This window comes from Phaethon aethereus (assembly GCF_964289735.1).
Source record: "Phaethon aethereus genome assembly, chromosome: 5".
Classification (NCBI taxonomy): Eukaryota; Metazoa; Chordata; class Aves; order Phaethontiformes; family Phaethontidae; genus Phaethon; species Phaethon aethereus.
The window spans coordinates 18142378-18168237 of record NC_138579.1 but is presented as its reverse complement, the minus strand read 5'-3'; the positions used below and the strand labels follow the sequence as shown (position 1 = coordinate 18168237).

Here is a 25860-nt window from a genome sequence, read left to right as displayed (position 1 = left end):
GCTGACCGCAACTGACCAAGGGGATATTCCACACCATATGATGTCATGCTCAGTATATAAAGCTGGGGGGAAGAAGAAGGAAGGGGGTGGTGTTTGGAGCTATGGCGTCTGTCTTCCCAAGTAACTGTTACACGCGATGGACCCCTGTTTTCCTGGAGATGGCTGAAAACCTGCCTGCTGATGGGAAATGGTGAATGAATTCCTTATTTTTCTTGGCTTACGTGCATGGCTTTTGACACCTATTAAACTGTCTTTATCTCAACCCATGAGCTTTCTCACTTTTATTCTTCCAATTCTCTCCCCCATCCCACTGTGGGGGGAAGGACCGAGCTGATGCCTGGTGCTCAGCTGCTGGCTGGGCTTAAACCACAATAGTCTCAAGCCCAGATCGTGGACTCAGTCTGCATCTATATGCGTTTTATAGCAAGGGCAGGAAATCCTGAAGGTAGGATATGTTAACAACAATAAATAGTCCCAGTACTGTCCAAGACTAGTTGATGGGGTACAGAAACAGACTCCTTCACTTTTTAAGATCCACTGCGTCTGCATTCCTGCCTACAGCAGGTGCCTGCAAGGGGAAGCACAACCCCACAATGAGACTACAGTGAGGGCACAGGCTGAGGAGATCAGAGCTGTAGACTCAAATCCTGCAGGTTAGGAGGGGACTTGAGACAATTAATGGTTTCCTGTGGAGGAATCATCTCATTTTCTTCACCAGGATTCACTTCTGAAACAATTCATATCATACACTTAGTGACACAGCCTGATGAATCCAAAAAGTTGCAGTCTGGTTTTGGAGACCAGACTCGGTGCAAGATGCTACAAAGAAGGCACAAAACAAGCTACTGGTGGGCAATAGTGGAATAATACAATGTAGTGAGAAAAAGTGGAAAGCATCCACATGGCACTACTCTAGATTAATGTACTGCTGCTTCAACAGATTAAAACTGTGAACCTCAGCATCAGGCTAGCTGGTTTTCCTTAACTAATTCTTCTTCTAATGCTCTTTTTCATTTGTTTTCCCTGCATAGCCAAGCTTGGTAAAAATAGATGTAATTGCTGCATAATGGAAACACACTGGTAATAAAAAACATTGACATTACACTGGTTATGCTGTGAATGAGTGAGATCAATGTATATTTTGGTGCACTCTGATTCAGGGTGTCCACTTTGAAATTAGTGCAGAACCCCTCATTTTAGTTCTTTCTTCTCTGGGAGAAAGAAGATGTTACAAAATGGACAGAGTATTACATACTGGATCACCATGGGAATGGTGATGAGTGATGCTACTGGAATCGCTCACAGTGCCAAAACCATATCATGACACTTCAGAAACTTTTCAGTGTGAGACCAGTGGGGTTCAGAAGCGTTTGGCCTCTTGCTCTCCCCACGCTAGCTCCTCACTCTATCCAGCTCACATTGTCCAAGGGGTTTACATTAGTCAAAATTCCTCAAAATTCCCCCTGAACCTGGAGTCGAACAAGGCTGTGCTGAGTCCAGCCCTCACCCCCTCCCCTCAATGCACACAGCCCCCTCCCCAGTCCATTATTCAAGAGCTGGGACCACCCAGCAGCTCCAAGAGCACCAGCAGACAAAAGAGGAGAGTGGGGTGCAATTCTCTTTCACTCATCCTCCTTCCTACTCTCCCTCCCTGATGGCAATCCAGCCCTGGGGGGCTCCTCAGCTCTAGGGTGGGGGAGGTAGAGGAGGTCATCAGGAGCAGAGGCTCTCCAGGGCCTCCAGATGATGTGAGCAGGAGTGGAAGAGCAAGAAAGGGCAGGATGCAAACCCAGCATGGCAGATCCCATGATACCATGGCGGTACTTTGGTACTGGTCAGTAACACACACGCTGCACTGTGTTACCACAGCATCTATCACTCTGTATGAGAGGTGATTAATTACCTATAAAACACAGGGGATCTACTGACTTATGCCAGGTGAATGTCTTGCCCAAGATTTCCTATACTGTAACAGCATGTTCCACTCACAGCTCTCCTCCAGGCTGCCAAAACTCTGTACCAGAACAAGCTTGCTGCAAAACACTACCAAATTGGAAAGGAAGCATCTGACACTGCTTTGCACCAGGCTGCAGTGAACCAAGCCCATGAATCCTCTCTCACACCAGTCTAAACATGAGAGCTAGTTGCTAAAGTTTTGTTTCTGAAGAGTCACTGAATCAGACACTCCTAAGTGACTCACCAGCTGGTGAAGCTAGGGGCACTCATTGCAGGCAGCATCAAGTTCTTTCAGATCTAGCATCAAACTCCTTGTCTTTTGTCTCAGTCCAAAGGTAGCATCAGTTTTAATAGCTCCGGCATCAAACCACTCCTCAAGACCAGCCCTCCTTGAGTCACCAGGAATTATCCAGCTACTAAAAGCCCTGTGGGATAGCAGCTGAGTATTGTTCATGCCCCATGCTTATTTGCCAAACTCAGTGTCGTGGTTTAGCCCCAGCCGGCAACTAAGCACCACACAGCCGCTCGCTCACTCCCCCTCCCGCAGTGGGACGGGGAAGAGAATTGGGAAAAAAAAACTCGTGGGTTGAGATAAACACGGTTTAATAGGACAGAAAGAAAGAAGGGAACAACAATGATAATACCAACAAAGGAATGTACAAGAACAAGTGATGCCCAATACAGCAATTGCTCACCACCCAGTGATCGACAGCCCGTCCCCGAGCAGCGATTTCCGCCCCCCGGCCAACTCCAGTTTATGTACTGGGCATGACGTCGTATGGTAGGGAATATCTCTTTGGCCAGTCTGGGTCAGCTGTCCCGGCTGTGTCCCCTCCCAGCTCCCCGTGCACCCCCAGCCTGCTCGCTGGCAGGCCAGCACAAGAAGCTGGACTGTCCTTGACTGCTCAGCAACAACCCAAAACATCAGCACATTATCAACAATTTCTCATCCCAAATCCAAAACACAGTCTCACACTGGCTTCTGTGAAGAAAACCAGCTCTATCCTGGCTGAAACCAGGACACTCAGCAAGGAGTGGTACTGGTCCTAAAGACACTAACCTTTAGGACAGGTAGGCAAGCAGTGGTGAGAGCTAGCACTGATGCCTTGGCTGGCAGATATGAAGTTGGGCCCAGAGCCCAGGAGTGCAGATTCACACATGCTCTCCAAAATGTCCCACAACTGTGCTGCAGATTCTGCTCTCTTCTCGCCTTGTGAATCCCAAGCTCCAGCCTGGGCAGTTGCTGAAGCAGGGCTTGGTACTGCCTCCACCTTGCTCCTGCCCAGGCACTGCCATGAGACATAATTTGGACCTCTCAACCTGAGGGCAGGGAAAGAGTTTCAAATTAATTTCTAATCACCATGCCATTGATAAGAGATGAAGACCGTGTACCTGTGCTGCAGCACTTTAAAAAAAATCAGTGATTGCTGCTCTGTTCTGGGGCAGGCTGCACGTAGGACTGTGTGCCGGTGGCCCTGGCTCCTTGGTGGAAACACCACCTCCCTTCAATCCCAAATCAGCTGCCCAAGCTGTGGGGTTTTTGAGAAAAGGGACCTAAGTGTCCTGCTCTGCGACCTGATCCCACTCTACAGGCTTTTTTTTTTTTTTTTTGACTAAACAGTGCTAAATAGCTGACCTGGGACACTGGGGACTTGAACCTGCATTTCTTGGTTCCCCGTGGTGTGTTCCTCTCACAAGAGGCACTGTATTGTCACATGCATTTGAAAACCCCTTTCAACCTGAAAAGCTGCTAGCAGGGAGCAATAATACCGTTTTATATATAATAATATGTTATATAGATATAATAATATGTTATATAGGTATAATAAGAGCAATAATACCACATTACAATAATGTAATACCATTGCCCAAAACAGCATAATCCCACCTTATTATCAACGTGACTGTCCCAGGAAGTCACATGGATATGGGGACCCATGGTGCCAGGCACCTGGGGTACACACTTGCTGTTGAGAGGCTTGTCTCTGGTCCCGCCGTGCTCTCCAGTGAGGGAGAATAGTGATGGCTCTTCATCCAAAGCACAGGACAGTGGGCTGGATAGGATGAATGACATTTTGTATGAAAATTGCCTTCTGATCACAGGGAGGATAAGAGAAATACCTTTTCTCCAGCCCCATGCCCAGTCAGACCACTAGAAAACAAATAGCAATGGCTTCTTCTTTCAGAAAAGTGTGATGTAGCAGTTCGCTGACTCAGTCACCCCAGATTCTGCCAAGTTCCACATTTCAGATTTTTTAATGATTTCCTGATACCATAGTTGCTACTTATAGTGCTGCTGTATAGGTGAAGACACAGAATGAACCAGTATTCCTGTGGGTTGTGCAGATATTAAAAAAACAAAACCAAACCACCAAAACCACCTCACCTGTGCTCATTTGGAAAAGGACATGGATTTTCCTTTGGTGTTGAAGGATCAACTCAATAGCGTTTGGAAACTGATATTGTTTGATTAATAGGAATTATTATAGGAATTTACAGGTTACAAAGCTTTAAAAGGCATCCCCTTTGTAACAAACTACTGTACTACCAACCCAGGACAAAGTCAGAAAAATAGCTGCCACCAAACTTAAGTTGTACAGTAAGATAAAGGAGAAAATAAGAACGTGTTTAAAGGCCTGAGGAAAGCAAGTGTTTTTGTTGCTGATGTGTAAGGAGAAATGATTGAAGAACAGTTTATGCATGTGAAAACGTGACTCCAGCAACCCTGTCCAGGTCAGTCAGCTGAGGGGCAGCGTGCTCTGCCGACGGAAGGGACCGCCGGCACCGCAGAGCTCTGCAAGGTTTCATTTACCATGGGTAGGGTCATCAGTATCTTATGTGATCAGCTTCACATAAAGAAACTTTAAGGACTTAAAAAGCAGGATTTAGAGGTGACTGGGTACATTCTACTCATTCTACTCTACTACTGTCTCTGCCCATCTCCTGGTGCCCTCTCTTTTCTCCGATCATGTTGCCCAAGACCGCTACATGGGTCTCACCTCCAATGCCCCACGCAGCATGGGCACCAAACAGGAGGAGCTGGAAGCCATTGTGCAGCGCGACAGCTATGACGTAGTTGCCATCACAGAAACATGGTGGGATGCTTCTCATGACTGGAGTGCTGCAATGGATGGCTATAAGCTCTTCCGAAGGGATAGGCAGGGAAGGAGAGGCGGTGGAGTGGCTCTGTATGTTAGGGAGTGTTTTGATTGCATAGAAATCGAACATTGTGAAGACCAAGTAGAGTGCTTGTGGGTAAGGATGAGGGGGAAGGCCAATGAGGCAGACATCCTGCTGGGAGTCTGTTACAGACCACCCAACTAGGATGAAGAGACGGATGAGACATTCTATAAGCGACTGGCGGAGGTCTCGCATTCGCTGGCCCTTGTTCTTGTGGGCGACTTCAACCTACCGGACATCTGCTGGAAGTATAACACAGCAGAGAGGAAACAGTCTAGGAGGTTCCTGGAGTGTGTGGAGGATAACTTCCTGACGCAGCTCGTGAGTGAGCCCACCAGGGGAGGTGCCTTACTGGACCTGCTGTTTACAAGCAGAGAAGGACTGGTGAGAGATGTGGTGGTCGGAGGCCGTCTTGGGCTTAGCGACCACGACATGATAGAATTCTCAGTTGTGAGCAAAGTAAGGACAGGGGTCAGCAAAACTGCTACCATGGACTTCCGGAGGGCAGACTTTGGCCTGTTCAGGTCACTGGTTGAGAGAGTCCCTTGGGAGACAGTCCTGAAGGACAAAGGGGTCCAGGAAGGTTGGACAGTCTTCAAGAAGGAAATCTTAAAGGCGCAGGAGCAGGCGGTTCCCATGTGCCGTAAGAAGAGCTGGCGGGGAAGGCGACCGGCCTGGCTGAACAGGGAGATTTTGCTGGGACTCAGGGAAAAGAGGAGAGTTTATCACCTCTGGAAGAAGGGGCAGGCAACTCACGAAGAGTACAAGGATCTCGTTAGGTCAAGCAGGGACAAAATTAGAAAGGCAAAAGCCCAGCTAGAGCTCAGTCTGGCCACAGTCGTAAAGGATAATAAAAAATGTTTTTACAAATATATTAACAACAAAAAGAGAGGCAAGGAGAATCTCCATCCCCTACTGGATATGGCGGGGAACATTGTCTCCAAGGACGAGGACAAGGCTGAGGTACTTAATGCCTTCTTTGCCTCAGTCTTTAATAGCCAGACCAGGTATCCGCAGGGTATTCAGCCCCCTGAGCTGGAAGACGGGGATGGAGAGCACAATGTACTCCTCATAATCCAGGAGGAAGCAGTCAAGGACATGCTAAACCACCTAGACACCCACAAGTCTATGGGGCCTGATGAGATCCACCTGAGAGTACTGAGAGAGCTGGCGGAGGAGCTTGCCAAGCCACTCTCCATCATTTATTAGCAGTCCTGGTTAACAGGGGAGGTCCCAGAAGACTGGAGGCTTGCCAATGTGACGCCCGTCTACAAGAAAGGCCGGAAGGAGGATCCTGGGAACTACAGGCCTGTCAGCCTGACCTCTGTACCGGGGAAGATTATGGAGCGGTTGGTCTTGAGAGTGCTCACAGGGCATGTGCAGGACAACCAAGGGATCAGGCCCAGCCAGCATGGGTTCATGAAAGGCAGGTCCTGCTTGACCAACCTGATCTCCTTCTATGACCAGGTGACCTGCTTAGTGGATGAGGGAAAGACTGTGGACGTTGTCTACCTGGACTTTAGTAAAGCCTTTGACAGCGTCTCCCACAGCATTCTCCTGGAGAAACTGGCGGCTCGTGGCTTAGACAGGTTTAGTCTTCGCTGGGTGAGGAACTGGCTGGATGGTCAAGCCCAGAGAGTTGTGGTGAATGGCGTTAAATCCGGCTGGCGGCCGGTCACAAGCGGTGTTCCCCAGGGCTCGGTTCTGTGACCAGTCTTGTTCAATATCTTTATTGATGATCTGGATGAGGGAATTGAGTGCTCCCTCAGTAAGTTTGCAGATGACACCAAGTTGGGTGGGAGTGTGGATCTGCTGGAGGGTAGGAGGGCTCTGCAGAGGGATCTGGACAGGCTGGATCGATGGGCAGAGGCCAACTGTATGAGGTTTAATAAGGCCAAGTGCCGGGTCCTGCACTTTGGCCACAACAACCCCATGCAACACTACAGGCTTGGGGAGGAGTGGCTGGAGAGCAGCCCGGCGGAAAGGGACCTGGGGGTGCTGGTTGACAGCCGACTGAACATGAGCCGGCAGCGTGCCCAGTGGCCTGTATCAGAAACAGTGTGGCCAGCAGGAGTAGGGAAGTGATCGTGCCCCTGTACTCGGCACTGGTGAGGCCAGACCTTGAATTCTGTGTTCAGTTTTGGGCCCCTCACTACAAGAAGGTTGTTGAGGTGCTGGAGCGTGTCCAGAGAAGGGCAACGAAGCTGGTGAGGGGTCTGGAGAACAAGTCTTATCAGGAGCTGCTGAGGGAACTGGGGTTGTTTAGTCTGGAGAAGAGGAGGCTGAGGGGAGACCTTATCGCTCTCTACAACTACCTGAAAGGAGGTTGTGGCGAAGAGGGTGTTGGTCTCTTCTCCCAAGTAACTAGTGATAGGACAAGAGGAAATGGCCTCAAGTTGCGCCAGGGGAGGTTTAGATTGGATATTAGGAAAAATTTCTTCACTGAGAGGGTGGTCAGGCATTGGAACAGGCTGCCCAGGGAGGTGGTGGAGTCGCCATCTCTGGAAGTGTTCAAAAAACATGTGGATGTGGCGCTTCAGGACATGGTTTAGGGGACATGGTGGCGCTGGATTAATGGTTGGACTTGGTGATCTTAAAGGTCCTTTCCAACCTAGTGATTCTGTGATTCTGTGATCTTTATCACTGTGGATAAAGCCAGCTTTGGGCAGATGAAAGGACAAAGCATCAGTCACATGGAGAAGTCCGTCATGCACCAGTCCTGCAGTGAATCTTGTTAACAAAACCACTGCTAACAGGCACTGCTAACGCTGAAACTGCTTCTGAATGAAAACAAAACTTTCCAAAAATGTGGAAATTTTTTTTGATAGAAAAAGTAACTGCCCTTTGAGATACTACAACAGATATGTAAATAACTGAAAAATGAAACTCACAGGATCTTTAGACTAGAGTTGCACTTTTCTCCCTGTATCCTTCAGCTTTCCTAGAGGCCAGGATTGTCCCCTCTCCCCCCAGGGACTGAGGCCCATGGCGTCCCAGGGCAAGGAGGCTGAGGGGTGATCTCGGCATCCCAGCCTTAAGATGAGAATGACAGCTGCAAATATACAATGCAACTTTTAAGCTCCTGTTTTGACTGCAGTCTTTCAGGTTTTTGGAAATTAAGTCAGAATTTTCCACTGAATGAAATATTTCCATTTCAGTAACAATCATCTCCCTTGTTTCCGCTCTCTTACCAAAATGCTTCAAAGGATTTCAACTAAAACTGTAAACTGCTGCATATCATTTTTGCTTCCTTATTCTTTTCTTTAGGCCACATTAAGACCCTTATCTGTAAGAAAACAAAATATTTGGAGTTGCTGTGGTCTTTGTTTCCATGACAGGGCTACGAGAGCAGGATGGTGCCCACGCTGGACATGGTTCCTTTAGCATAAGTCAAAAGCCCTGACACTTACATGGACAAAACTCAGAAACGTCTCATTCCTCCTCTTTGCACCTTTGTTTAGCCGGTGCAGCTGAATTGCACTGGTCCCAAGCAGCTCTGGGTGCAGGGCAGCGGCAACCAGGCACTACTATTGCTCACCCGCAGTTCCCCACCATCTTCTTCCAGCTCCCATGGAGATTTCTGCTTTCAGCTGCTCATCATTGTCTGCTGCAGGGACAAGCTGTTGATCCCAATCCCGGGCAACCCCGCGCAGGAGAGGTGGTTCTGCAGCTATACCCACCATGGAAAACCCCTCCCAGAGAGGATATACAGCGGGTGCATTTGCCACTGGAGCAATTCAAAGGAGATTCAGCAAAACTGAAAAGAAGACCCACTACCTGCTTCATCATTGGTCACAGTCAGTTTAGAGCCACAGTTTTTCTCCAGGAGCCAGCCAGAATCTGTAGAGAGAAAGTAAGTGTGATCCTGTTGACGCTTTTGGTTGTTTACTTGGCAAGAGGAAGCAAAGAGGAGAGAGGGATGGGGAGAGCAGGACCATCCGGATCCTGAACCTATGACTGGCCTCTCTGCAGGAACAAACAGCTTTGCTGGCAACTCAGAAAACACCTTGCTCAGCATCAAAATTTCACATCTCAGGCAATGGAAGAAAGCACTAAGCAAAGCCTGGGCAGCTCAGTTTATCTGACTGGTTATCCCACGTTTTGATCTTCTTTCCCCAAAACAGCATTGGACAAGCAACCGCTCATTTTCTGCTTTCTGCACAAAGGGACTGTTTCTCCTTTAACAGATTATTGGCAGAAGCTGATAGACCTGAAATCTCCAGACTGCTTGATGATGTGAAAAGACACAAGTTAAAAGAAGAATCAGACTTTGATGGGCTCTGGCAAAGCTGTTTGTTTTCAGTCTGGGCCTCAGGACAATGGCAAGGTTATTTGTAGAAAGCTTGTGTTAATGTGTGTAGGTTCCCTTCCACACCACTGGTACAGAGCCTATTTCCAGATTTAACCATGTTTTACAATGAGCAGTAGCTACATGCCAAGTTGATACACAGGAATCAATACACTTCTGAATCGGAGAAGTGTTTAACAATGCTATTAAGAAACCACTGTCTGAATGCTGGCTTCACCAGCTCAGTGAAATGGGGATTTAATCGGGCATCAATATCATTCCAGCTGGGTTACATCTGGATGGATGCTTTGAACTGTCTCTTTCCCGCAAAAGTCAAGAGGACTGTAGTGACCGAAGATGTGGTCTTCCCTCCCCTCAGAACAATAACTTGCATGGTTCAGCTGAGGATATATTGGTGACTTGGAATATATTGGGATAAAAATGCATAATACAGAAACACAAAGCAGGCGTGTTACTTATAAAGTGCTTCTTAAATCACATAGGTATCCATATTTCAACAGAATGTGCTTATCGCCTTACACAGTGGAAGTAATCGTGCTGACTTAAAGCTCCTGATTTAGAGAGCTAATTCACTCTGGTCATATTTAAACTCTGTTCCACAAACTGAATAACAACTACAAGTTAAAAAAAAAAATCATATGTTCTGAGATATTAAGTGGTCACAGTCTTTGGCAGCAATTAAGCAACAGCACAAAAGAAAAAAAGTGTAAAAGAATATTAATGGTACTAAAGCTAATCCACCCTTCTGAAAAACTGCAGAAGCTCCACAGCTAAGACACTTGCAGTAACCAGGCTGCTAGTCATGGTAAGTTCACAGCACCACCTGCCTTCCTTAGAAAAACTGATCACGAAAAGAGGACTCCTCCATACAGGTGGTGGCATTGCCAGTTCCCAAGGTGGCCAGAACAGTCAGGTGGAGATGTGACTTTTGGATATCCCAGAGAATAGCAGTGAGACAATGAGCACAGCAAATACCATGGTTCTAAGGACTTTAAGGACTAGGGAGCCCGGATAGGAACACCAGCTAGCCTCAGATCAGCCAAGTTAAGGTAAAACAAAGCAATGCATTTACTGGCAATAGAGGCAATGTCCTAATCAATAAATTTTTACTGAAGCTGAGGCAGCTTGACAGGCTGTGACCACAGCACAGCTGCTCCTGACACCTGCCCTTGGGTCTGAGGGACCTCAACGTGCCAGTGGGTCTGCCCCAGCACAGGGATTTTGAGAGCCTCCCACAGCTGCTTAGGGCACCGACAGATGCTGTTAGCAGTGGAACCGACAAGTGTGTCAGACCCAGCCAGCCACGCCACGGACTGCGGAGGTTTTGGTTTGCTGGAAATTCAAAAAAATGTTGGTTTCCACCCAATTTGGATGTAAATCATTGTTTTTTTAAAAAATAAAAAAATTTCCCATGACCTCTCACTTTTTGGTTGGCTGTGCTTACTACCTGTATGCATAATGCTTCATGGATCCTACCCTGGAGAGGGGTCAAAGGCACACAGTAAATATACAGAATACCAAGCCCAAGATCCAAGACAGAAACAAATATAGATTTGCCTCAAACCAAGCAGTTCAAATCTCATTTTAGACTGGTGAAACTTAATCTGAAGCTCACTCAGAGTAATGGGGTCAAACAGTTGAAATTTTCTATTTTTTAAGGAAGACTGATTTTGTTAAATGAATACAAAAAGCCGTCAAGATTATTAAAATCCTAAGCAAGATATATAGCATCTATCAATTTAATTACTTAATGGAAAAGGCAGCGAGAAGACCATGGTTTATTTTTACACTAATAAAAAGGTATCAACTGGTGGGATAGCTATCTGATAAAGCTGCATCTATTTCCAAAACTACCTACTTTAAAAAAACAAAAAGTTTGTATTCATGAAGCGAGATCCTCATGCTGAAGAGAGATTTTTCCCATCACATACTGTGTTCTTCGTAGAACAGCCATATCCCTTCCACCCAAAACATATTCTCCAGAGACAAGAGAAAGAGAAGGAGAGGAATGGGAAAAGAATAGGATAAAAATCAATCTCTCATTAAGTACACCAGATGCTAAGAACGTTTTGTTTCAAAGATTACTTCAATCTCTAATTTCTGGGATCGGTACAAAACCTCTACAGAGGACTGATTAACCCACATCTGCCTGTCACCAGTTGGGCTTTTTTTTTAAATATTCCTTCTCAACAGCTGCTTCTGATTGCTGTCAGAGATGGAAGCTGGTCTACTGCTGTAATCCACAATGGCAATTGCTACATTTCACAAATCAGCCTATTGCCAAACTGCTGCATGCCCTCAGCAGCTACAGAATTGGTACGTGCATATCTCATTAAAACAAGATACTTATCCTACCAATATTATAGGATTAAACACATGCAATCATAGTTCAGTTCAGTTTCCTAGTTGAAGAAGCATCTTTGTGTTACCTGACTGTCACTCAGTGAATGTCTTGCTCTCAGTGTTAGAGAGAATTAAATCTGGCCAGTGTTTGATGTTATGGATTGAAGCCTACTTATGATTGAAGCCTACTTTTGATTCATACTCCCACTCCTTCATAGGAGCCTGAGGAGGATTTGTAAATTTTAAGTGGGGTTTCTGCCCAATGAACTCGGAAAATTACTAAAAACATTGAATACTGACAGCAAAAAAATGCTGACTTACTCTCAAGCAACAGAAGTACATAAAACTGAGTATGAGCACTGATTGTATAAAAGCTTATGAAGATCAAGAGTAAAAATTAAGACTATCTGATAGATTCGTCTTAAATTTAATATCCCACATATTTGTAACAGTTCATTACTTGAATATTGTAGATTCCCATATTTCTGCAACCTTGCTGTCGCTCAGTCATCCCACAAAAGAGTTCTTGCAACTCTTGAACAGGCTTTCCAGGATTGCAGTGTGAAACTAAGTGAAGAAGTGGGAATCCCTAAATCACTGTTTGCTGAAAAATGGGAGGATTTATCAGGTGCAAGCAGATGCCGTACTTGCTCTATTTGTTTCGTGCTTTTTATATCCTGGCTTCTGGGTTGGTTTTCTTGTGGGGGACTTTAACATACCGGTCGCCTGCAGGAAATATAACACGGCAGAGAAGAAACTGTCTGGGAGGTTCCTGGAGTGTGTGGAGGATAACTCCCTGACACAGCTGGCAAGTGAGCCCACCAAGGGAGGTGCCTTGCTTGACCTGCTGTTTACGAACAGAGAAGGACTGGTGGGAGATGTGCTGGTCGGAGGCCGTCTTGGGCTTAGCGACCACGACATGATAGAATTCTCAATTCTTGGTGAAGAGAGGGTCAGCAAAACCACCACCATGGACTTCTGGAGGGCAGACTATGGCCTGTTCAGGTCACTGGTTGAGAGAGTCCCTTGGGAGACAGTTCTGAAGTGCAAAATGGTCCAGGAAGGCTGGACATTCTTCAAGAAGGAAATCTTACAGGCACAGGAGCAGGTGGTCCCCATGTGCCATAAGACGAGCTGGCGGGGAAGACGACTGGTCTGGCTGAACAGGGAGGTTTTGCTGGGACTCAGGGAAAAAAGGAGAGTTTATCACCTTTCGAAGAAGGTGTAGGCAACTCAAGAAGAGTACAAGAATCTCTTGTACTCTCTTGCAGAGAGAAAATTAGAAAGGCAAAAGCCCAGCTAGAACTCAGTCTGGCCACGGTCGTAAGGGACAACAACAAATGTTTTTACAAATATGTTAACAACAAAAAGAGAGCCAAGAAGAATCTCCATCCCTTACTGGATATGGGGGGGAACATTGTCATCAAGGATGAGGAAAAGGCTGAGGTACTTAATGCCTTTTTTGCCTCAGTCTTTAATAGCCAGACCAGGTATCCTCAGGATATTCAGCTCCCTGAGCTGGAAAACAGGGATGGGGAGCAGAATAAACTCCCCATAATCCAGGAGGAAGCAGTTAAGGACCTGCCATGCCACCTGGACACCCACAAGTCTATAGGGTCTGATGGGATCCACCCAAGAGTACTGAGAGACCTGGTGGAGGAGCTTGCCAAGACACTCTCCACCATTTATCAGCAGTCCTGGTTAACAGGGGAGGTCCCAGACAACTGGAGGCTTGCCAGTGTGACACCTATCTACAAGAAGGGCCAGAAGGAGGATCCCGGGAACTACAGGCCTGTCAGCCTGACCTTGGTACTGGGGAAGATTATGGAGCGGTTCATCTTGAGGGTGCTCACAGGGCATGTGCAGGACAACCAAGGGATCAGGCCCAGCCAGCATGGGTTCATGAAAGGCAGGTCCTGCTTGACCAACCTGATCTCCTTTTATGACCAGGTAACCTGCCTAGTGGGTGAGGGAAAGGTTGTGGATGTTGTCTACCTGGACTTTAGTAAAGCCTTTGACAGTGTCTCCCACAGCATTCTCCTGGAGAAACTGGCAGCTTGTGGCTTAGACAGGTTTACTCTTCACTGGGCAAAGAACTGGCTGGATGGTCAAACCCAGAGAGTTGTGGTGAATGGCGTTAAATCCAGTTGGCAGCTGGTCACAAGCGATGTTCCCTAGGGCTCGGTTCTGGGGCCGATCTTGTTCAGTATCTTTATTATGATTTGGATGAGGGGATCAAGTGCTCCCTCAGTAAGTTTGCAGATGACATCAAGTTGGGCAGGAGTGTTAATCTGCTTGAGGGTAGAAAGGGCCTGCAGAGCAAATTCTTTACTGAGAGAGTGGTCAAGCATTGGAACAGGCTCTCCAGGGAGATGGTGGAGTCGTCATCACTGGAGGTGTTCAAAAAATGTGTAGACGTGGCACTTCGGGCCATGGTGGTGTTGGGTTGGTGGTTGGACTTGATCCTAAAGGTCTTTTCCGACCTTAATGATTCTATGATTCTGCCATCAGTGTTTAGAGCAAGAGCAAGAAAATAAAGCCAGGAGAGGGCAGGTGCTGTGGGCAGCATCCTTTGCTGTCTTTCATGGCTGTGCCAAATGCCCCAGAGGGAAATGGGGACTTGGCTGGAGCACCCATCCCTACAGCTTTTCCCTGGGTTTCTACTTTTGCAGGCACCAATAGCACTTTAGCAAACTGGAATTCAGCTGCTCCAGCTTCCTGGGGGAAGCCCAACAGAGGTCACCTCTGGGTTGTGCCTGTGAATATCCACCCCCAAGGTGTTCTTGGCAAACAGCCCCATTGCATGCACCCAGACTCCCATGGCCCTACTGCTGCCTCATGCAAGATCTACATGCAGCCAACCAGCATAAATTGAGACCTGGTCTCAGCCTGTGTGACCATTGCAACTAGGTGTTCATAGAGTGTAAGTACCGATGAGTGAAGCATCTGAGTGAGAAACCCACAAGAGGTGTCTGCTGAGACCATTTACCAAAAAAAGTGTGGAGAATTAAAATATCCTTGTTTCAGGTAGGAGGCACATAGGGAAAACAATCCTGAACTGCTGTGTCTGGGCAACTTTAAAACAGTAAAAGAGGTTTGTTCATCTGATTACAAAATGCTGGGCCTCTCTGTCAAGACCCACATTTGTCCACTTGCTTCACACTATCATTTTGTCTAGAGGTTTTCCAGCTTCCTTTGCCCTGCCCTGCTAGGGTAGACTTAAAGGACAACTGTGATCATCTCCGGGACTGAACATACACAGATCAGCATGAGTGCACAAGAACAAAATGGATGCAAAATGGTGAGGGTTTAAGTGAGGCTGAAGTCTAGTCAGCTTCATGTTCTTTGTTGAGGAGATAAATGACTTACCAAAAAAAAGTAAGTTTGGGCAAGTAAAAGGAGCAATGCAAATATCCAATGCTTATCATTTCACCCATGAACCACAAAGAGGAACATTTACAGATGTATAAACTTGGCCTGCAACACCTCTTACCGAGGCTTACGAAGCAGAATGTATTACACTGACGGCTCATAATTACTCCAGTCACAGTCCTTTGTGTTTCCCACCGGGGTGCGGAGGCCCAGGTTTGGCCGCCGGGAGAGGGGAGGATGCCCGAGGCTCAGCTAAGTCCGGCCCAGCCTTCCTCCTACTTCCAAGTGCATCCGTGCCATCTAGCGTCGGTTCTGCCTCACCACCGAAACGTCCCACTTGGAGCAGCCCACGCTTGTGCTAAAGACATTCTGGAAAGTAATCAGTCGGCTAATTGCTCACAACTTTAGCGGGGTAAAGATATAGTCGAGATGGAAGACGCACAAACTCTATTGCAGCCATAGGCACACAATTGTCCATTCGTTAAACACCAGGGAGAGAGGAAGACAGGGAAGTTACTCTTTCTGCCCATCTCTTTTCCTGTTACCTGTTGAAAAAGAAAGAGCTGCAGTTTTGCCCTCTGGGAACTATTCAATGAAATTCAACTCAGAAGGCCCTCAAAACTCCCTCAATGTCTGTTTAAGTGCTCCAAAGCATTTGGATATTTCCATCTGGAGAGAAAACACAATGATCCATTAAAATGGATGTTAGAGTTGTTATTCCAGATGTAAATAAAGCATGAAGTACCTTAATAGTATGTTTGCCTTTTCTCTAATTAATAAGTCCCTATTTAATCACAGCTTTTGTAAGCCTCTATTCAGACAGTTCTGGAAGAGCAAGATGGTCTCTCCTTATCAGAAACCACGAAACCCTTACACTCATATTTGCAGCAAACTTAAGAATTTGAGTACAAGATGCCAAAACCATATGTGACCAGAAGAGAGCGACGGAAAAAAGGCATCTTTGGTGCTGGTGGTTCCTGCTGTAGAATTTTGTAAGGGTCATCTAGATGTTTTCATCTAGAAAGTCACCGTACTCCACAACACAGAGGAAGGCAAAAAAATACCCCTCAGATAATATCCCCAAGCCCACTAATTCTGGTTAGCCTGAATTTTACTGTGTTTAAGACAGACACCAGATTCTTGAATTTTTTTTCCAAGTCAATGGAAATAATATAGTATTTTATCTGACATTGCATCTGTACAGCTTCAGAAGACACAAAAAGGCTTAAGGATTACATATCTTTAAGAGAAGATGTCTCTTTGTCTTCTGCAAACATCCCTGATGTTTGCAGAAGATCAATACACTCCCAAACTGCAGGGGACAGGATACTGACCTAGGCAGACCTTGGATCTGGCCAGTCAAGCTGTCCTTGAGCTCTGCCTAATGTAGAGACAGACTTTCCTGCAGAACAGGAGAGTCACTTGCTAAGTAAAACTCCTGGAAACAGCACTGACATTTTGATTTAAAAAGCATATCAAAGCCACTACATGCAACAGCCTGAAATATCTTTAATGCCATGTGATGCTTTTAGCATGGCTGAAAAAGCCACCAGACAGGACAGCACGGCTGCTGCATTTAAGGCCACAGCAGCTGAAGGCATCTTTGAGGTGGTGAGTAACGTACAGCAGAGGTGCTGAAGATGAGCACTCGGGCCTGATGCGCCTCCAGGTGATGCTGCAGCTTTTCTACCTTGAGGGTAGGAGGGCTCTGCAGACGGACCTGGACAGGCTGGATCGATGGGCTTGAGGTCAACTGTATGAGGTTTAATAAGGCCAAGTGCCAGGTCCTGCACTTGGGTCACAACAACCCCATGCAACGCTACAGGCTTGAGGAGGAGTGGCTGGAGAGCAGCCTGGCGGAAAGGGACCTGGGGGTGCTGGTTGACAGCCGGCTGAACATGAGCCGGCAGTGTGCCCAGGTGGCCAAGAAGGCCAACAGCGTCCTGGCCTGTATCAGAAACAGTGTGGCCAGCAGGAGTAGGGAAGTGATCGTGCCCCTGTACTCGGCACTGGTGAGGCCGCACCTTGAATACTGTGTTCAGTTTTGGGCCCCTCACTGCAACAAGGACACTGAGGTGCTGGAGCGTGTCCAGAGAAGGGCAACGAAGCTGGTGAGGGGGCTGGAGCACAAGTCTTATCAGGAGCGGCTGAGGGAACTGGGATTGTTTAGTCTGGAGAAGAGGAGGCTGAGGGGAGACCTTATCGCTCCCTACAACTACCTGAAAGGGGGTTCTGGTGAGGTGGGTGTTGGTCTCTTCTCCCAAATAACCAGCAATAGAACGAGAGGAAATGGCCTCAAGCTGCACCAGCTGAGGTTTAGATTGGATATGAGGAAAAATTTCTTTACTGAGAATGCGGTCAAACATAGGAACAGGCTACCCAGGGAGGTGGTGGAGTCACCAACACTGGAAGTGTTCAAAAAACATGTAGATGTGTCCCTTCAGGACACGGTTTAGTGGGCATGGTGGTGTTGGGTTAACAGTTGGACTTGATGATCCTAAAGGTCTTTTCCAGCCTTAATGATTCTGTGATTCAAGGTACAGAAATCAACAAGACTCTAGCAAGCTTTCCTACTCATACTACAACTCTGGCCAGTGGAGCACGATGTGGAGCTGAAACAAACCCCACCATTTGAGAAAAACCCCTCTTCTCTCTTCTTCTGTCAATGTTTCAGTCTGTCCCAAGTCCTCCCCCAGTTCTGATTCTCTTCCCTGCCCGTGAGGTGGAGCCGGCAGAGGCTGTGCCCAGTGGGAGGGTGATGGGAGCAGCCGTCGGCATCTCGCTCCACTCAGCAGCAAGGTGGGCTAGCTGCACAGAGGAGGACATGCCGCAGGTTTCCGCAATATAAACAGCTATCGCCTTAATGCTGGATTAACAGGAAGAAAGGCCAAGCTTAGGGCCCCTCTTAGCTCCCCTCAACGTGCTCCTATGTGCTTGGGAAAAGGGCCATTGAAAAGACTCTTTTCAGAAGTGAGCTGACAGGCAGGTACAGAGGATTTTGCTTGGAAGAGGAAGACACTGCAGGCAAATGCACCACCCAGACTAGGAATCCCCTAGCTTTGGTGGCTTCTATTCAAGCAGCACTGTCCTACTGTGAATTTAAAAAAAAAAAACAAACGTATTAACAAGAGACATTTTAACAACTTAGAAGTTTGCTCCATTATTCACAATGTGAATTATCAGGAATGTAGTTATTATGAGTAGTTACCATCTTTCAGGAGCTCTCCTTGTCTTCTTGAATACTGCAACGCAACTACACCTGGCAAGAGTTGGTTTTGGTGAAATAGCTAAATAAATAAATATGGGGAAAGCCGCAAATGTAAAAAGAAGAGAGGGATTGATAGGGATTTATATTCAGCCATGGTAAGAAGCAACAAGAGACAGAGTAACATCTCATGCTGTATAATTGTAATAATGCCTAGAGAAGCAGGGCAGGAAGGTGGGGTGGTAACTACAGCCAGTGGTGAGCAACTTTGAGGTGTGAGATGCTGTAGCAGAACTGAGAGGAGAGCAAGGCTCTTCCTTTCATCTTACCATATTTCATTTGCTTCTTGCAGGGAGCATGTAGGATTCCACAAGGAGGATAACCACTGCTCGTGCAGCAGCATCACTCTAAGTTTTGTACATGGGACAAAACAGTATCTCCGTAAGAGACCTCTTGCGTGAAACTAATACTGGAGTTAGTCACTGTATGAGCTTATCCTTCAATGTACCCACTGCTGCAATGTGCCATGCACGTTATAATTCAACAGCAAAGTGAATTGATTTACTTAAAATTCAGTGCTGGCTAGAGAAAAATGTACTATCAGATTTGCCAGGATGGATAAAGCCAATGGCTAAAAAACTGAACACAGTATTTGAGGTGCAGCCTCACCAGTGCCAAGTACAGGGGCATGATCTCTTCCCTACTCCTGACGACCACACTAAAAAAAGACCTGTTTACTTCTCACAACAGCAGCAGCCTTTTGAATTTGAAGGTTTCCTTCCAGAACCTGAAAAAAGTTTTTGAACGATCATGGCATTTTTGTGCAAGGGGCACACAAACACAATGCCTGATATTCATCATTCACCAGATAAAGTCAGAATCTTTTAATGTTTTAATTGGGAAAGATGCCTGTCTATCCCCCAGACACAATCCAGCTGGCTGAACTCCCAGGCTTTTAAAATGACAAATTATTGACACTCAAACGGGCTCAGGTTCACAGGACTTGGACAATCTTTTGCTTGATGCTTTTTAAGCAACCAGCACACAGGAGCCCGGTCTGCACCTGGCAGTTCTGGATTTACTGATAGTATTGGATCACTAACTAATGAGAGCTGCCAGGAATTGGCAAGCACCACCTGTAAACCTGTCACTCAGATCCAGTTCCCCCCACACTTCAACACTCTAAGGTATTTAATCAATTTTTCTAAATGAGTGTTTACTTTTCACATTAACTCCTCTGAAAAGTTATGCTGATAGCTTAAAAACAAAGCAGAGGTGAAGAACATGTAGTTCTAGCAGTTGCAAGGTCACAGAAATTTTTTTTCTTGAAATCCCTCCTCCCTAACGCCTCCACTTTGGCCGTTTGGTAGAGCAAAGCACATTTACCAGCCCTGCGCGTACCTGTGCATTAGTCCTCTGTTGGGGAAATGATGCCATATATTCAGGAGCCTGACCTGCCTTTCAGAGCATATAAAATGGTCATAAATGTAACTATGCTAAAGAGCAGGAATGTTTGTTTATGGCATTGTTTGCCCAGCAGTGGAACCAGTGTTTCATGGCTGTTTGTTCTTGCACCGTAATCCAGCTCTGGGAGGCTGTAATTCATTGTGAACCGAATTCTGGTTTCACCCACTTTATATGAGGAACAGTTTAATTAAAATGCAGGAATAACAAAGACCGCTTCCATTGACATACAGTAGATAAACCTTGCTCAGTCACAACAATGCCTTACAAGAGACAGTTTTCCCAGTCCAGGTTTTTGGTTTGTTGTTTGTGTTCTTTTTAAATAAGGCATTGCAGTATAATGAAGTATAGCATTGCAAGTATATGCAATATAGCATAGCTTTCTTCATTGCAAGTAGAAAGTTGTCCCTGGCTATTGGTAACACCCAGACATTTGTGTACAGAAAAGTGCTGGGATAAATGATAATAAGCAACATGGAATTTCAACTTGATAAAACTGTCCTCGTTTTTACGCTCCAAATATCAGGTCTTCATTCCCTTCTGTTTCTCTTTTTGCCAATGAACCAATGTAATTTTTGTCATCTTTTTTTAAATGTGTCCGTGACTGGCCGGGGAAGTCAATGGACAAGGTAGTGCCTTTGGCTACATTTATATACAATGGTTGAGATGAGGACAAGATTTAATAAAAGAGACGTCAGAGGAAAGAGAAAGTAAGTGTGTTTGTGGCTGTGGAAGGGTTTGGAAAAAGTAGAGGGAGAGGTTGGGCAAGAACCAGAGGAGGTAGATGGAAGCAAAGCGAACATGATTTCCATCTGCGAGCTAATGACTGTTGCACTTATTGCGGGGAACAGGGGCATTGGAAATGGGAGTGTCTCGTGAGGCTGAGAGGGCCCTTGGGACCTGGATTTGAAAGAAATCAGATGAAAATCGCTGAACAGCAATAACGGGAGGAGACAGACAGACAAATCTTGGGGTATATATGTGTTTTGGAGTACTAAACTGAATCATAAGGGTCAAATTGTGGGAAAAACAGAAAACAAGGAAATACCATTCCTAGTGAATGCAGGAGCCGCTATATCACTTTTGAATTTCAAGCCTAAGGGGCAACTCTCAACTGATAGAGTATTAGAGTTGCAGGAAAAAAGGAACAATCGCTTAGCCAGCCAATGTTGCTACGGAGAGGTGGCCAGGGGCTGTGGGGAAGATTTGTGATCGCAGAAGACTCACCTGTGTGTTTGTTGGGATGAGACCTATTACAATCCCTAAATGCCCAGATCTGTCTGTCCCCAGAAGGGGTAGAAATTATAGTAGCAGGGGTCCGTCTCACTGCTGAAAACTCGCACAAAATTCCTGGGGTTCCACCTAAACTTACTAAAGTACCTGGAATGGCTCTCCTCTGGAATGGATGTGAGTTTATTGAAATCAGCACAACTGGTCTCCATAAAAACAAAAGGAGGAACGCCTGTAGTATCAGCAGGCAGTAACAAATTCCCAGGGAAGCAGAAAAAAGTATTCAGAAACAAATCAACCAATATCTGAAAAAAGGGGGTTTATGATCATGCAGTTCCCTGTATAATACCCCTATTTTACCTGTAGGCCAAAATAGGCTGGACAAAGAAGGAGATCCAGAATATTGGTTTGTACCAGATCTCAGAGCAATAAACCAACATGTGATTGTACCTCATCCGGTGGTTCCAGACCCATCAACAACATTATTACAAATTCTACCTTGGGCAAAATACTTTACTGTTATCGATGTAACAGATGCATTTTTTTAGTATTCCTATAGCAGAAGACTGCCAGGATCTGTTTGCATTTATGTGGAAAGGCCAACAACTAACACAGACCCGCTTGCCCCAAGGGTTCACTGGATCTCCTACGATAGTCTCCTGTTTGCGAAAAGACGACTTGAAAGATTTATTACCTGGAGGTTCTGTAGCTGTACAATATGTAGATGATTTGTTTCTTGCCAGTAAGACATATGAAGTTTGCTTGAAAGATACTATTTGTCTACGTACTGCTTTAGCAGAAAAAGGTCACCATGCATCTCTTTCTAAGCTTCAGCTGTGTCAGCAGGAAATTAAATATTTAGGATTTATATTAAAAGAAGGACAAAGATTAGTAGACTCAGAACAGGTCCAGACTATTGTAGAAATACCTCAACCAGTACCAAAGAAAAAGTTGCTAGGATTTTTAGGCATAGTAGGATACTGCAGACCTTGGATGCCGGGGCTAGGGGAGTTAAATATAAGCCTTTGACAAAAGCTACCAAGAAAGAGGAAGTGGAGCCTGTACGTTGGGATCCAGAGAGAGAAAAGGCTTTCCAAGCTATAAAAGGAGCTTTAGCTTCTGCTCCAGCATTGGGATTGACGGGTTACTCCAAGTCCTTTGAACTATTTGTGCATGAGAACAAAGGAGCAGCCAGTGGAGTCCTTACTCAAAAGCTAGGTCCACACCGCCGCCCTGTGGCTTATTACTCAACTCAACTGGATCCCGTAGCAGGGAATAATTCTGTGTTAAAACGATAGCAGCAACAGTGACTATCATAGAAAGTAGCAGACCATTAGTCCTGGGTCACCCCACAACCATGTATGTCCCGCATGAAGCAGAACTGATTCTTAAACAACACGGTACATAGGCAGTGTCCCTACAAAGAGCACATTGCTACGAATTAACAATTTTAAATGCTGATAATACTATTTTAAAAAGATGTAATGTTTTGAATCCAGCAACTTTACTGCCTGTTCCCTCTGATGGTGAGCCACATAATGACTGTTCTAAGGCAGTGTTTCACTCCAGCCGCCTACAGGAAGACCTGCAGGATGAACCTTTAGAGAACTCAAATCTAATCCTTTTCACTGATGGATCTTAATATTATGTGGATGAAAAACTACACACAGACTACGCAGTGGTGAGAAATTTAGAGGTGCTTGAAGCAGAACCTCTACAACCCTTGGTGAGTGCCCAAGGGGCTGAATTAACTGCATTAGCAGGAGCAGTCTTGTGTGGACATAATCAGTGGTTAACTATTTATGGCACTTCAGGACATGATTTAGTGGGCATGATGGTGTTGGGTTGATAGTTGGACTTGATGATCTTAAAGGTCTTTTCCAACCTTAATGATTCTGTGATTCTGTAAATATGCTTTTGGAGCGTGTCATGCAACGGGCATGCTACGGAAAGAATAAGGGTTCCTTACCTCGGTGGGAAATAATATTTCTAAGGGAACTGAAATCCGAATGCTGTTGCAAGTTATTAAGCTTCCAAGGGAAATCACTGTAGTACGCTCTCCAGCTCATACCAAAGGATCCAGCAAAATTGAAATAGGTCATGAATTGGCAGATAAAGCAATTAAAGGTGCTGCCCTCCAACCTATACATGAGTGTACTGCCAAAACAACTGCCCCTGCTGCTGATTGGCCAGAGATCAATAATCCAGCCCAAATATATGCAGAGGTTACTCAGGAAGAATGGGCTCGATGGGAAGATTGGGAGACCGAAAGATGAAACTGGAATTTGGACTATTGGGGGAAAACCCATTTTACCAAGAAAATATTTAATGATTTTGGCTAGGTGCTGAAGACAGCAATTGTTAACTAGATTTAAAAAAATGTGGGCAGCCCCCAGAATATATGTGGCAGTAAAAAGGATTGTGAGTTCTTGTCCCACATATTGGAAATTTTCTGATGCAAAACCCAAACAGGAGGTTGTAGGAAAACATGAGCATACTGCCCATTCCAAAGACTGCAAACTGTTTATGCTGACATGCCTCCTGTGAGTGGATTTAAGCACTTGCTGGTCATCATGGATCAGCTCTCAGGATGGGTAGAAATTTTTCCCACCAGCAAAACTGATACTGCAGGAGTAGTCAAAGCACTCCTGTGGGAAATCAGTGCCAGATACGGAATACCTGAAACCACAGAATCCGATAGGGGTTCTAATTTTTCAGCCGGAACACTAAACAATATCTATAAAAGTTTAGGAATACATTGACAACTACATGCTCCATATCATCTGCAGTCCTCAGGATGGGTGGAAAGAATGAATAGGAGTCTCAAAAATAAAATTGCTCGAACTTGCAGTCAGGTGGGTTTGAAATGGCCTAAAGTTTTAGGAATAGTGCTGTGGGATATTAGAAATACCCCTCGTCAATCTCCATGGCTTGTCACCAGCAAAAATAGTGTTTGGCGGGCACTTAGCTGTACCTGGGACCTTTGTCCCCACTCGGACCAGTCTCTTCGATGGAGATGAATGAGTTACCAAATTTGTTTTGGGGATACAATAACATCTACAAGAAAAGAAGGTATGAGTCAGATACTTTCAATCATTACCAGCTGGAATGCAAGTACATGATATCAAGTCTGGAGATACAGTAATGATAAAAGTCCACTTTTGCAAAATGAAGTTGGACCTTAAGTGGGAGGGTCCATATACTGTGTTATTAACTTCTTACTTTGCTGTGAAGGTTGCAGAAAAGTATAACTGGATTCACCATTCTCAGGTGACATGACTGTCCAAAGAATACCAGTCAGATGGACCACCGTCGATGCCATGGGACTCCATCAGTCCTACCTTGGAGACTGAAACCAGGATTGTTTGAGCTTATAAAGGCTGAGATAAATCCTAGAACCATGTCAGTTTTGTTTTCCTTCTAGAGCAGCCTGGACCAGGGAATCACCTGCTTCTTGACCAAGTGGACCATCAGAGACTGTAAATCAAGGAGAGTGTATCCACCACCCTTACAGAGTGGCAATCAGTCCAGGCTCAGTTCCAAGAGGGAAGGGTTTGAGATGGCATCAGCACAGTTGGCATAAATCCACGACACCTGCCAGTACGAAAATTGCTTATATGGGTGTAGGTATTCCCGTGAGGAAAGGAAAATAAACTCTAGTCCTATAAAAGCATCCTCACTACTGATTAGACTGATATAATTACATCAATAATAAAAGAACATCACACCTCTAATTAGCTCAGTGGTACCAAAGCCTGTGTGTACTTTGCAGTGCCCTTTCTCCTTTTCTAACCCAGGATTTGGGTCTGTGTTCTGTAACTGCAGCCCTCAACTACAGGAATTTGGCAATTTGTACCATTTAAAGTTGGTTGCTCTGGAAACAGGCTACAATTTCTTCCAGCTTCACAGCAAGAGCTTCTGAATTCCAAGACAAACACGCATAGCAGCTCCGTTCACTTGGTTCCCCAGGCTGCTGAACTTGCCTCAGGAGTCACAGATTATTTTCTTCTTTCTTACCCACCGTGTGAGGGCAAGTGCAGGAGGAGCTTTTGATTGACTTGAGAAAACACTGAAGCCTTGAAGCACCTTTCACAAAAGAAAACTGGAATAGGAAACCTCCCATGGGCCAGAAAAATACCAGACAGCATCTGCCCAAGTATCAAAAAGGGACGTGGAAGGGATCTATAGAGGATTACAGACTCAAGACCATTTCCTAAAAGAGAGCTCTCCTGTCTGGTGCCTCCCTTCTTCTCCCCAATCCTGTGACCTTTGATAACGTCCTACTTTTCTGCAAGGACTGTTGGATACTACTTACATATTGTTGCTTGCTGTATTTAGCAGCCTGTTACTAGTCACTCAATTGGTGGTCTTCTGAGCTGCTTCCTTCACCAAGCCATTTATCAAACAATACCCCTGGAACCACTCAGGCACCCAAAACGCACCCTGCTAGCACAGGACAAAGCAGTGGGTAGTCTAACACCCAAGAAAGCAGTGCTTCTTACCAGACTTTCCTCCTGGTGACAGGCAGTATGAGGTGAGATCATCAGAAAGTGTCCTTTTCCCATCTTCTTTCCCCCTAGGGACCTGGATACACAGACTTGATTGCGGCAAGCGTGCAGTACCCAGCCCTTTCCCAGTGAGGAGCAAATTACCTCCCCTATGCCACATGGCCAGCCAGCCGTGTGCCTGGGCTGCCGGCATATGGCAAGGCAGCACTCCAGCTTCTGCTTTGCTAACTGGCTGTTTTACTAACATACAGGGGAGAAGAGAAAAAAAAGGCTAAAGCAATGTCAGGAAACTT

The 25860-nt window shown here is 45.8% G+C and overlaps 1 protein-coding gene across 1 annotated transcript in view; it reads left to right on the top strand.

Annotated features, from left to right (window-relative positions):
• LOC309405999 (uncharacterized protein) overlaps nt 1-25699 on the top strand; it is a gene marked incomplete at both ends in the record, with an annotated part of 35609 nt that extends 9910 nt beyond the window's left edge. The window contains 1 exon segment of the mRNA XM_082000980.1: nt 25640-25699. Coding sequence (XP_081857106.1) covers nt 25640-25699 — 60 coding nt within the window.
• Nucleotides 25700-25860: the final 161 nt, after the last annotated feature.